General features: G+C 42.6%; 1 protein-coding gene across 4 annotated transcripts in view; it reads right to left on the reverse strand.

Annotated features, from left to right (window-relative positions):
- GLT1D1 (glycosyltransferase 1 domain containing 1) overlaps nucleotides 1–13,699 on the reverse strand; it is a 106,036-nt gene that overhangs the window by 57,906 nt on the left and 34,431 nt on the right. For all 4 annotated transcript variants that reach the window (XM_068562887.1, XM_068562888.1, XM_068562886.1 and 1 more), the window contains one exon: nucleotides 8,525–8,576. In XM_068562887.1, coding sequence (XP_068418988.1) covers nucleotides 8,525–8,576 — 52 coding nt within the window. The remainder of the gene's footprint in view (nucleotides 1–8,524; nucleotides 8,577–13,699) is intronic.

The raw sequence follows: 13,699 nt of genomic DNA on the forward strand, positions 1-13,699 counted from the left end.
ATTAATAATAATAATAGTAATGTTCAAAATAAAAAGGAGGGGGGACAACCTTGTCACTAAATTCCTGCAACTGAACCAGACAAGGAAAGATTTTTCAAGAAAAGGAAAAAATCGGGCTTCCCTGGTGGCGCAGTGGTTGAGAGTCTGCCTGCCAATGCAGGGGACACGGGTTCGAGCCCTGGTCTGGGAAGATGCCATATGCCGCGGAGCGGCTGGGCCCATGAGCCACAATTACTGAGCCTGCGCGTCTGGAGCCTGTGCTCCGCAACAAGAGAGGCCACGATGGTGAGAGGCCCGCGCACCGCAAAGAAGAGTGGTCCCCGCTTGCCACAACTAGAGAAAGCCCTCGCACAGAAACGAAAACCCAACACAGCCATAAATAAATAAATTAATTAATTTAAAAAATTCTGTTTAAAAGAAAAGGAAAAAATCCACAAATGAGATGGGGAGGAAGTCTGAGAACTGAATTGGGATCCAGTTTTATGGGATCTGACTTGAAACAGGCTATGAATAAAGATGCAACTAAAACAACCCTGGGCAAAATCAAAGGATGCATGTGTAACACATAATCTAGCCCAGCAACTCAAGAAATAGGAATGCCAGCAAGAAAATTCCCAGGAAGATTAAAAAATAAAATACAGTTAAATCGGGCTTCCCTGGTGGCGCAGTGGTTGAGAGTCTGCCTGCTAATGCGGGGGACGCGGGTTCGAGCCCTGGTCTGGGAAGATCCCACATGCCGCAGAGCAACTAGGCCCGTGCGCCACAACTACTGAGCCTGCGCGTCTGGAGCCTGTGCTCCGCAACAAGAGAGGCCGCAATAGTGAGAGGCCCGCGCACCGCGATGAAGAGTGGCCCCCGCTTGCCGCAACTGGAGAAAGCCCTAGCACAGGAACTAAGACCCAACACAGCCATAAATAAATAAAATTTTAAAAAAAATACAGTTAAATCTATGGAGTAAATAACATGGAATCATTGCTGGTTTTATTCAAAAGCTTCGCCTACTGTCCTCTGCCTTTGCAATCTGATGAATTAAAGCAATGCTTCTGATCATTCCAAAAGTTTGTGCCCCAGGTCATGGGAAAGTTTAACTCAGAATCTATGCTCTGAAATTGATGAGTTCTCCATCCTTTGAGTTCCTTTAAAACTTTTCAATTCCCAGGGATCTCACATGGTGAAAAAAAAATGCAAAAAACACTCGCAGTTCTATCAAGAAATCTCTGAGGGAAGCCAATCTTAATAGAAGTTATTAAAAATGATTAGCTTCCTAGGATATGACCAATCCCTGGAGTTTCCCTTACAGGATATTTGTGGGGAGGGCCAGCATACAAACTAGGGTTTCCAAAGATGAAACAGAGGGGTGAACGTTTTTAAGTTCACATTACAATAGAAACTATAATAAAAGATGTGGTCTGTGTAGCTCCTGCCCTGTCAACGTGATTTTTGGAGATGATCAAATACAAAGCCACGGGCCATGCAGGAAGAAGAAGAAGTAACAAGTAATTCAAAGGACAACATAATTCAGCAATTAGGCGAGAGGCAGCTCATTCAGATTAGAAAAGAACTATCACCTACATCAGCCTTTTGAGCTCCCCTGTGCCATGAACGGGCAAGTGAGAGCCAATGAGATCTGTCTTGCTTTCTGTATTTCAATTTCCAAAAGAATTGTGATGAGTATGTGTACACAATGAAAGTAAAATATCTCTTTAGGTATTGCCTAACTGCTTCCAGAAAGTTATTTTTCTTTAAAGAGTGCCAAGGCAGGGTAGATAAATTAGGCCCCAGAAGGCAGGGACTCAAAGTTTCCAAATTAAAAAAAATCACTAAAAAGTAACAATACCAGGAAGCTTAGCTCAGCACTAACCTCAACAAAGTGTATCCATGTGCCATGTTGGTTATCACTGCGCTTTTTCTGAATTCAGTAACTGTGTCAAACAGTATTTACTCATGCTCAAGATTTTTTAAAATAGTTCATAAATAAATATTTGAATTTAGAGAAAGTCCTCTTAGCTGAGTACTTATTAGGAAAAGCATGTGAACAGTGCAGTTAAACTTTACACAGACCTGTGGGGCTTTGAACCCAGTGGAGACAAATTAAACCACAATCATTGTTTCTGCAGAGAGAAAAGCCTTCGATTAAGGTATGTGTATACCTAATTTGCTTTTAATTATACTGGTGAAATAGTTACATTTTCTGGTAAAAGTCTGGTGAATTTAGAGAAAGTATTCTAAACATGGGCTAGAATTAGAAGTGCCCAAATTTGCATTCTGAGTGTCTATTACACACTGTAGCAAGAAATCAAAACTCTACTTAGACTAGTTTTAGATTTGCACAATGCATATATCACAGTTAGACATGTGCGGTGAATCAAATTCCTAGAAACACCAAATCAAGGTTATAATATCACAAACCAACAGAGCAGCACCATCCCAAAACACGCCAGTTGTTGAACCTGGATGATTAAGTACTAACTACACAGCAGGCAGACGCCAGTGAAAAGCCCCCTGGGACAGTGCCCCTTACAGAGTAGGCACGCTGTCAAATTAAGGCTGATATAAACAACACTAAACAAAAAATAACAACGGGCCCAAACAACGGCACTTCAAATTAAAAGAGATAACATAAAGCTCTCTTTATCGAAATCCAAGCAAACTAATTTGTGTAAAGTCAGCCAGAGACAGATGATCATCAACACAGCCTCCCAAATAATGTTTCTTTTTTTTTTTTCCCCTCATTGCCTTTTTTTAAAAAAATTGAAGTATAGCTGATTTGCAGCGTTGTGTTACTTTCAGGTGTACAGCAAAGTGATTCAGTTATACATACAGACGTATCTATTTTTTTCCCCAGATTCTTTTCCCTTTTAGGTTATTACAAAACATTGAGACAGTTCCCTGTGCTATACAGTAGGTCCCAAAATAATGTTTCCAAAGGAGCATCCTAGCTTTCTCAGAGGGCTGAAATTAACCCACAGCTTGCAAAATATGTTGAACTCCTTCACTCCTTCCTGTTAACATGTCTCCCACGACCACATCGGAGCATATGTTTTGGAAATCTTGAAACAGGATGCTCCCCACGTGCATGTCTGTGGTATGTTGCACTGTCCAATACTGCAGCCCCGGGCCCGTGAGGCTACTGAGTCCTTGAAGCGGAGCTGATCTGGATGGAAACGTGCCTCCGAAAAGTAAAATGCACACTCAATTTCAAACATGGAGTACCAAAAAAATGTGAAATAGCACCTTAGGCATTTTTATATTGCTCATGTGTTGAAATAATAAGATTTTGGATACAGTAGCTGAGCAGTTAGGAACTTGGCCTTGGCCAAGAGGTGGTCTGGCTTTTGCCCTGGGCTTCTAGGAAATAATCTATGTGATTCCTAAGGGGCATGGTGAGAACAGCCACAGCTAACAGTCTTAGGTAGGGGCTGGCCATGCCGGAAAGACCCCCCATGTGATGGAAATTGGGCACTTTGGGCCAAGTGGTATCAATCTGCCTGAAGACTGGATTCAACCATGTGCGCAATCAATCAATCAAGTCTATGCAATGAAGCCCCAGGGGTAAACTTTGGACACCAAACTCAGTGAGCTTCCCGGGTTGGCAAAACTCCATGCATATGTCTCAGATCAATAACTGGAGGTTGAGATGATCACAGATCAACAGCCAGAGGGTAAAATGTCTTGACTGCACCAGGGAGAGGGCGACGGAGGATCAGCCCCTTGCGTCTCTTCCTTTGGCTGATTTTAGTCTGTATCCTTTCCCAGTAATAAACCATAACAGCGAGTGTAACTCTTGGTGAGTTCTGAGTCCTTCAAGCCATTTCTCAAACTTGAGGGTGGTTATGGGGACCCCCTGAACTTGCCGTTGGTGTCAAAAGTGAGGGCAGTCTTGGGGAGAGTACCCTTACCCTTATCCTTTGCAGGCTGGCTAACTCCAGGAGGTGGATTAAGTAAAACAGATTACTAAAACTGATTTTCCTTGTTTCCACTTACTTTTAAAAATGTGACTCGCAGAAAACTGTAAATTACATCCATGGCTCACCTTTGTAGGTTGCATTTTTGTATTTCTATTAACAGTATTGGTATCAAGAGTGAGCATGTGTTTTTATAAAAATGAAGTCTGAGAAAATAACAAGTTTTAGGCCAGATTTTATGCTCAAAACTATATTTATCTATACAGACTCTACATGAAATCACAAAAGCAGTAAGAAGCAAAGACCATAAATCTTTCTAATCTGGGATAATTGGAATTTGATTCTGGTTTGATAATAATTATGTAGGGTTAACTAAGTTGGTACCTGAGCCAAGCCTGCTCACCAAAATAAAGAAGAAAGAATTAAAAACAAAAGCTGGCAGTTCAATAATGCAGCATGAAACTTAACTACTCAAAAACTGCATCACTGTTCCAAACACGTAACTGCAAGTAGTCTCTCCACAAAAATCCATCTCAAAGCATTACATAGATACGGCTGAACAATGAACCTTTATATTATTTCTACACAGTTTCCATTTGCAAAAACTAATCAAATAAAGGTATTGAGCTGAACTTTATTGAAAAATCATCCACCAAAAAAAAAAGTACTAAAGCTGTATTAAAAAACAGGTTCACATTCGAATTTAATAACTAACCTCCACCACTTTAAACAATAAAAACAAATTCATCCTTTCTTTTATGAGCTTTTTTGATGCTGCCTGTGACATCATCACCCAAGACAAAACAATTTTTGCTGACTTCTCCATTTCTTTCTTCAAATGCCTTGTTATTATATTTGGAAAAGCATCTGTCTGAAAACAAAGACTGCTAACCTAGGATTAGGGTAGATTTGGTGTGGCTGACCTCCTGGGTGACAGGCAAATGGTCAACTTAATCTTGACATGCAAGATGATCCTTCCAGGAGTTCCCCGGCAGTCAGCGGTTAGGACTCGGCGCTCTCACTGCTGAGGGCCCGGGTTCAATCCCTGGTCGCGGAACTGAAATCCCACGTGCCACGCGGCGCAGCCAAAAAAAAAAAAAAAAAAAAAGATCTTTCAACAGGACACTGCTAGCAAGCCTGCCCAAAACGTAACTGGTCTATGCATTTAACGCAGTTTTCTCATCATTACAACGAAAAGTTAATCCCAGACTTCCCTGGTGGCGCGGTAGTTTAGAATCCGCCTGCCAATGCAGGGGACACGGGTTTGATCCCTGGCCTGGGAAGATCCCACATGCTGCGGAGCAACTAAGCCCGTGAGCCACAACTACTGAGCATGCGCGCCTAGAGCCCGTGCTCTGCAACAAGAGAAGCCACTGCAATGAGAAGCCCGCGCACCACAACGAAGAGTAGTCCCTGCTCACGGCAGCTAGAGAAAGCCCGTGCGCAGCAGCAAAGACCCAACGCAGCCAAAAATCAATCAGTCAATCAATCAGTCAATCAATAGGTGTTACAATCTCGAGGAATAAGCACTAAGTGCGGCGGATTATTAAAATGGACCTAATAAACGGCCCCCTCCCTGCATCCCTGCTTTTTAAGGCCACCTTGAAGATCGTCCCATAATGAGGTAGAGGCCACAGCTCCATGCTTGACTTGCTCTGGCCCACAGGACAGTAGCAAACAACACACAGGCAGAAGCCTGCCGCCTGTTCATACACTGATGCCTGCTCTCTCCTGCCGCTGAGCCTAATAAAGGGTGACAGACCACATGGAGAGAGACAGCAACTGTCCCAGCCATGCCAGCCGAGGCCCCAGCACGTAAGCAAAGCCACGCTGGACCACCCAGACCCGCTGAGCTGACCCCGGCCAGAAACGCCCAGACAACACAAAGAATAAATGATAAATGGCTGTCTTAAGGCACTGTGTCTGATGTGATTTGTTATGTAGCAAAAATAACTGATACAGCAGTGAACACATCTGTACCAGTTTTGGAGGGCCATAGGTTTTACGGACAAAGGTGACATTTAAAACCGAGAAGTTAGGGAAAGGGGGGGGAAATCATGGAGGATAAACTTGCTTCAGCAGGGAAAAGCTTTCTTTTATGTCTGGCTTAACAGAGGGCAGTTGGAGTCTCATATTTGCTGCTCTATTCAATCTGTGTCCATATGTTGCTTTGGCTGAAGTGTATAAAGAAAATCCTGCCTCTTGCTGATACGTAGTTGGAAAGGGGAGGAGTATTTTAATATGGGCCTTTAAGGGGCCTTTTCAGATCATTATAGGTATTATTCTTGGACATGACACCAAAACTCAACAAACGGTAGCTTCTTAAAGGTTAGTTGCAATATGGAACCTGAAATTATATCATACCCTGATATATTCGAATCCACAGGTCTATCTTGCACTTTGATGGATCTGTTACCTATGCATGATTCTGTGATGCCGCGTATTAGTCATTTGAAAACTATTGGTTCACTGAGTGATGCAGATCTCGCAAATGTTGAACCATTTCATTATACAGCATCCAAAAAAAAAAAAAAATTCACATTTGTTAACACAACCACTGATCTCATCAGGGAAGGATGTAAGGGGAAGCTGTCCGCCTCCTGGTGGCTTACCAGCTTCTAATTTTTGCTTGAAAATTTAAATGATATCGTTGGCAATAGATACTGCCCGTTGTTTTTCTTGAAGTGACTCACTCAATCGAGTCATTTTTAAGAAAATGACTGCCAAATGCCCAAGTCTGAGTAACCATAGTTTGGCTACCACTCCTTCAGATAAAAAGTTGTGTTGAGACATGGCTGGTTCAGTCTGCAACCCCAACGTTGCACCAGGGCCTTTGCTCAAGGTAACCCCCATCAGTCATTCAGAGGCAGCAGAAAGAGCTGATACATACTTCCTGTTTCATCACACAGAACATTAAAAAAAACACATGTATTCAGAGGTTAAAATTTGATAAAAATTTATCACTTTTATGCTTCATCGAGGACATTCTTAAGTGAAAAACTGGCTCTTTTTTTTTTTTTAACTATAAGTGGGTGGTGGTGAATAATCCATCGGTGCAGATGGGTACCCCTGCTTTTAGGACGATGAAGGCGTCAGCCGTTTTCCTCGGCACTGCTCTTCACATGGTGAAAAAGGCTTTTGCCTTTCATCGTGCCTTTAATAATGTCTGAGCATTATGACAAAAATAGGTTTGACTTTGTGCAGATCCTGAAAGAGTCCCAGGGACCCCCCCCCCCCTTTGAGAACCACTGGTACATCACTGCCGTAAGGCAGATGGACAGTCAAACTGATACAAACACGAAACTCGGAGCCAGGAAGCTTGCCGTTTTTCATTCATTACGTTGCACTGAAAAATGCACCCTCGATTCTCTGCCTGGGGAGTTTGAGGTGAAAAATAAGAATATGCACACTCTGGTTGCAGGGAATCTTCACGTTCACGTGCACACAGTACTCTGGGCTTTGGCAAAGGTCGACCAGCCCCACAGAAGACTGCATTTGCCCTTGTCCCATTGCAGCCGTTTCCAAGCGTTAGATTTTACAAAGTGAAAGCCTATAGATAAAGAATGTGCATAGCCTGTAAAATGCCACCAACAGGAATAATGCCTCCAGATGACAAGGGCCTAAGTGCTGTGCACGACGGTTTGCTGGTAACGCACAAGGACCAGCAACGCTGGTGGCCCAAGGGCGCTGCAGGGGTCACCATCTGAGAAAACAGCATCGTGCCTAAGATCCACCGGAGGAAAGCAACCTTGCAGCTGGCTTCTTCTTTAGTTTTGCACACACCTGCCCCGCCAGTCCTCTACAGAACTCCCCACGGAGGATTCAGATTCCCGCCAGCTCATTTCACCCCACCCCGCCAAGTCACAGTGAATTTTCAAAGTCAATAAGTGCACTAACTTGTAGAGGTACAAGGCCCTCTACTCATTAAAGCCCTTCAAATAAAGAGTCCAGCCTAGGAAACTCCAGCTGCCGCCTAAGGGATTGCTACTCCCAAAGTGTACAAGGGTGCTGCAGCATTTACAGTCCATAAATCATCCCATCTGCGCACATAAAACGAAAACAGACAAAGCATGAAAAGATCCGGTGGGGACTTCCCTGGTGGCGCAGTGGTTAAGACCCTGTGTTCCCAATGCAGGTGGCCCGGGTTCGATCCCTGGTCAGGGAACCAGATCCCACATGCACGCTGCAACTAAGAGTTGCACGCTGCAACTAAGAGATGCACGCTGCAACTAAGAGTTGCACGCTGCAACTAAGAGTTCGCATGCCACAACTAAGGAGCCTGCCTGCCGCAACTGAGACCCAGTGCAACCAAATAAATAAATAATTATTTTAAAAAAGAGAGAGAGATTTGCAAAAACAAACAAAAAAACAAAAAAGAAAAGAGCTGGCTATTGGGCTATTTTTGCACTTCAAGAAGAACAACAACAAAAATCAGTGAAGGTCTAAGAGTATCTACCCAAATAAAAAACATCAGCATATGGGAAACACAACACACTGCTGTGGCCACCATGGGCGGTGCCGATGGGAACCATGTCAGCTCTAATAAAACTGCTTTTCTGTTCTCCGATCCTGCAACTTCACCAGCATAACCCAAATCAAAACGCAGAATGAACACGTACCCACTGCCTTTGTGCCGTTTCCTTCATTGACTCCGTGAAAGCGACAGCGAATCTAGGAAAGTGAGCAAAAATAATGAAAATGATTAGGGCAGAATCTAATTAACATAACTGTGAAACAGCTCTTTGGAACAAATTGTGAGAGACAGGTAAGTAGCTGAATTTACAGGGCGATCAATCTTTATTAGTCATGGTCATTGGCTGTTAGATTTCATCTCCACTCACATCCAAAAAAAAAAGTTCTGTCTGCAGAAAATGAACAAATGAAGCTCAAAACTTCCTATGTTTCTTGTTCCTTCATGGAAGGTGAGAGAAGCAGAGATAAAGACAGAAAACAAGAGGGACTTCCTTGGTGGTGCAGTGGTTAAGAATCCGCCTGCTAATGCAGGGGACACGGGTGCCAGCCCTGGTCTAGGAAGATCCCACATGCCGCGGAGCAAAGAAGCCCGTGCGCCACAACTATTGAGCCTGAGCTCTAGAACCTGTGAGCCACAACTACTGAGCCCATGAGCCACAACTACTGAGCCCATGTGCCACAACTACCGAAGCCCGTGTGCCTAGAGCCCACGTTCTGCAAGGAGAGAAGCCTCCACAATGAGAAACCCACGCGCTGCAATGAAGACCCAACGCAGCCAAAAATAAAATAAATAAAATAAATAAATTTATTAAAAATAAAAAAAGACAGAAAACAAGATGCACTAGAGAGGCAAGGAACTTAGATAAAATTCAGGGGCAGGTGATCCAGTCCACTGGCTTCGCCAAAGGAAAACTAGGCGAAAGTGTTCAAGATTTACTGAATGTTCATGGGTTAGGAAAGTTAATGTCCCCATTCATCGAGAAATGGCAGTTTCCAGAAGCAGGACTGGGTACACGTGGAATGAACCAGGAACATCTTATGGGGCCAGAAAGTAGAAAGCGCTCAAAACATGGCAAGGGCTTGTCGAAAGGATGCAGGAGTCAACAAAATATCTCCAATGGCCATGGCTGGGGTGATTTGGGCACCAAAATAAGTAATAGGAGTGATGGGTAACCCATAGAGTCAAACAAAATAAATAGCCATGGGTCCGTGTTGATGTAACTAAATAACTGAATAAGTAAATGGGGTCAAACAGACAACTCTTCCTTATAGTAGAATTCCAATTAACAAATGTATGAGTGGTAGAAATAGAAAGTCATCAGTGCGCAAACAGCGCAGTAAAAATTGTTGCGACCAAGAACCATTAATAGGGAATTCCCTGGAGGTTGAGTGGTTAGGATTCAGTGCTTTCACAGCCGGGACCCGTTTTCTATCCCCGGTCGGGGAACTAAGGTCCCGCAAGCGGCACCTGGCGTGGCCAAAAAAAAAAGAAAGAAAAAACCAGAACCCTTAATAGATGATTCTTCCCCACTGGCATGACCTGGAAAGGGGAGCTCACGTCCCCCTGCCTGTGTCTTCTCCAAGCCTTCCTTCTTCCCCCTCCCCACTCTCCCAAAACCAGCCACCAATCGCAGACACAGCCAATTGCATGCCTCTTACTTAAGGGAGAAATACGGAATCCTTCCCTTTGGGTAGAATAAACGTGAGCAAGCAGGACCAGACCACATCAGACCTTGCATCTGAGCCCAGTAGGGATCGGACTGCTGGCATCACTTACGAGATGCTCTCCATGCCCCCCGAACACTGGCAAGAAACACAAATAAACTGTATTCTGAGGGCATCAACTATACTCCAAGAAACGGGGATAAAAAGGAGAGAAAAGCAACTAAATAGCAACTGCAAGGAGAGTGCAGAAACCTTCCTTTGTGGAAAACTGCAAAAATGAGAAACTTAAGAATCAAACAAAGAACAAACTATGCATGTAAATTGCCTGTCACAGTTCCTGGTCCCTAATTCATTTAACATCTGACAAACATCTGCTATTATTATTTTCTACTAGTACTAACACCACTACTGGGACTTGTGCAAAACATTAGGGCACCCCATGTGGCCAGTGAACAAATTATTTGACAGCCTAAAACTTTCAGAAAAAAAAAAAAAAAGGCCCCAAAAGCAAGAAGAGCCATCGAACAAAGAATAAGGTCAATAACACAAAAGACCAAGCATTTTACCCCATAACAGCGTTTATGAATAAATGCACAAGTGCAATTCTCAAGGTGGGTTTTGTGGAATGTTAAAGCCACTCATTTGGCAAGCATGATGCTCTACTTTTCGGTGAGAATGTCAGCTCCACATGAGCTGGAACGCTGCTCTGTTCATGGCCGCCTCCCCAGCCCCTGGAGTGTCTGGCACCCAGGAGACGGGCAAAAATACCTGCTGCCTGTATACGTGTATAAGTAAGAGAAGGAACAGTTCTGCCTTAAATTCCAACAGGAAGCAGGTGAGGGGGAGGGATGGGTGGAGAGGGGGAGGAAAGAGCAGGAAAATGTCCCAGGTGTGCGGAGCAGACTCTGTGTGCATGGTAGCCCAGCGGCTGACTGTGACTGTCCCCCACCCATGTGACCGTCCCCACCATCACGTCCTGCTCATTTCGGGACCCGAGATGAGGCATCAGTAGGAGCTACAGCGTCGGTTTAAGACGGCAGGGAAGGATGAGAGTCTTGGGAAGGTTCTCCTCAAAGGTGCATGTGAAAATGTTTTCGGAGTCAGAGGGGTGAAAACTGGAGCTAACTTGAAAGACATGCCACTTATTCCAGGGCCACAGATAACACGGTCTTTCTTGTGGCTCCTCATATAGAAACAGTGGGCCTGGCTTTACACCCACCTAATAGATAACCTTTTAAGAGAGTTTCTAGCCCAAAGATCCTTGGAAGATAAAGATATTTAAAATAACACATTTCTACCATTTGCAATAGCCAAGACATGGAAACAACCTAAGTGTCCATCGACAGATGAATGGACAAAGAAGATGTGGTACATATATACAATGCAATACTATTCAGCCGTAACAAAGAATGAAATAATGCCATTTGCAGCAACATGGATGGACCTAGACATGATCATACTAAGTGAAGTAAGTCAGACAGAGAAAGACAAATACCATATGATATCATTTATATGTGGAATCTAAAATAGGACACAAATGAACTTATCTACGAAACAGAAACAGACTCACGGACGAAGAGAAAAGACTGGTGGTTGCTAAGGGGGAGGGGGGTTGGGGGAGGGATGGAGTGGGAGTTTGGGGTCAGCAGATGTAAACTATTATATACAGAATGGATAAACAACAAGGTCCTACTATATAGCACAGGGAACTGTACTCAGTATCTTGTGATAAACCATAATGGAAAAGAGTATTTAAAAAAGAGTGTATATATATATATGTAAAGCTAAATCACTTTGCTGTACAGCAGAAAGTAACACAATACTGTAAATCTACTATACTTCAATAAAATACTATTTAAGGTAACATAAAAAATAAAATAACGCATTTTTTAGGAAAAATATAAAAGTACTACTTTTGCACTTGTGCTTGAACACTGCCATTTCAAAACGTACTTACTTTGACATAGAATTCTGTTTGTCAAAAACATCTTTAGTAACACTGTAGCTCAAAAACCATATGAAATTACCAACACTCAACCAGTTGTGACCTACAAAACAGTAATTTCACGTGCCATTGATTCCGTAATCATGAGGGTATTTGTGTGGCAATTCATTTCATACAAACTCTCTTTTGCTCATTTGCTTGGCAATGTTAAGTTTTTCTAATATGCACCTAGATAAGCCTTCAGTAAACAATTTCCACAAATTTCAAATACTCCTTATTTAATTTTGGTGTTTATAACTACCAAATACTTATTATAATATTCATAAGCCAACAAGTGGATGCTAAAATAAGTTCGCATACTATACCATACAGGAAAAGTTTTCAATACTAAAAAAGCTGAAAAATATACCTTATCGGGAAAATATAACTATTTAAATGAAACACTTGTTATAAAGCTAGACAGGTTCAATGCTTTGTTCTACAGAAAAGTATGCTGTATTGTGTCGGACAAGAAATCTGTGATTCATGCAACTTCCCTGCCCACTAACTCCAATCAATATCCCCAAATAAAAATCAATGTGTGCTTTAATAACAACACAATGAATAATGCTAATGATAATATCATAAGATGAATTCATTCCATGTTGTTTCTCCCAAGCAGAATGATTTTCCTTCTATGAGACAGTGCATTACAAACTGCAGGAATCTAAAGGCAATAAATTTTTAGAGTGTAAGAACAACAAGAAGAAAACCTATAATGATAGATCACCTTTCAAGGTAAGCCAGCACTGCTTTAATACCTTCATTTATTGTAAAACACACACACATACACGGAGCGCACCCTCTATTTTAAAAAGGTTGCATTTCCACATTTATGTCCAGGTAGTCTTCAGGAAGAAGCAGGGTCCTGAAATGCAATGCCATCTATTTGTAACCCTAGTTTTAAGGGGCAAGATTGACACCTATCTTTCCCCACCAAAAAATTAGGCTGCGAAATAGAACCTGGGGTTCTGTCCTTGGTGTGGATCAGAAATGGGACAGTTACATACCCTTGAAGAAGTCTGGATTCCCACAGCTTCTCAGACATGCGAGGGTTACAGACGAGCCACAGAAAATTCATGGTTAGTATAGCTTTGTTATACAGCAGAAACTAACACACCATTGTAAAGCAATTATACTCTAATAAGGATGTTAAATAATAATAATAATAATTAAAAAACAAAGAAAGAAAAAAGAAAATTCATGGTTGGCCACTTACCGGGGACATGGAAGCAACCTCAATGTCAATCAACAGACGAATGGATAAGGAAAATGTGGCATGCACATACACTAGAATACTTTTCAGCCTTAAAAAAGGAGGACATCCTGACATCTGCAAGAACATGGATGAACCTGGGACACATTGATGCTCAGGGAAACAAGCCAGATGCGGAAGGACAAATACGGTAGGATTCCACTGACACGTGGAATCTAAAGTAGTCAAACTCATGGAAGCATGGGAGGGGTTGGGAGAGGGGGAAACAGAGGGAGGGGAAAACAGGGAGGTATTAGTCAAAGGTCACAAAGTTTCAGTTGTACAAGATGAATATGCCCTAGAGCTCGCCTGTACAGCAGAGAGCCTACAGGTAATAATACTGTATGTAAACAATTTGCTAAGTGGGTAGATTTTCTGTTAAGTGTTCTTATCATAAAAATTAAAATAAAATAATAA

The sequence above is a fragment of the Eschrichtius robustus genome, chromosome 14 (assembly GCF_028021215.1).
Source record: "Eschrichtius robustus isolate mEscRob2 chromosome 14, mEscRob2.pri, whole genome shotgun sequence".
Classification (NCBI taxonomy): Eukaryota; Metazoa; Chordata; class Mammalia; order Artiodactyla; family Eschrichtiidae; genus Eschrichtius; species Eschrichtius robustus.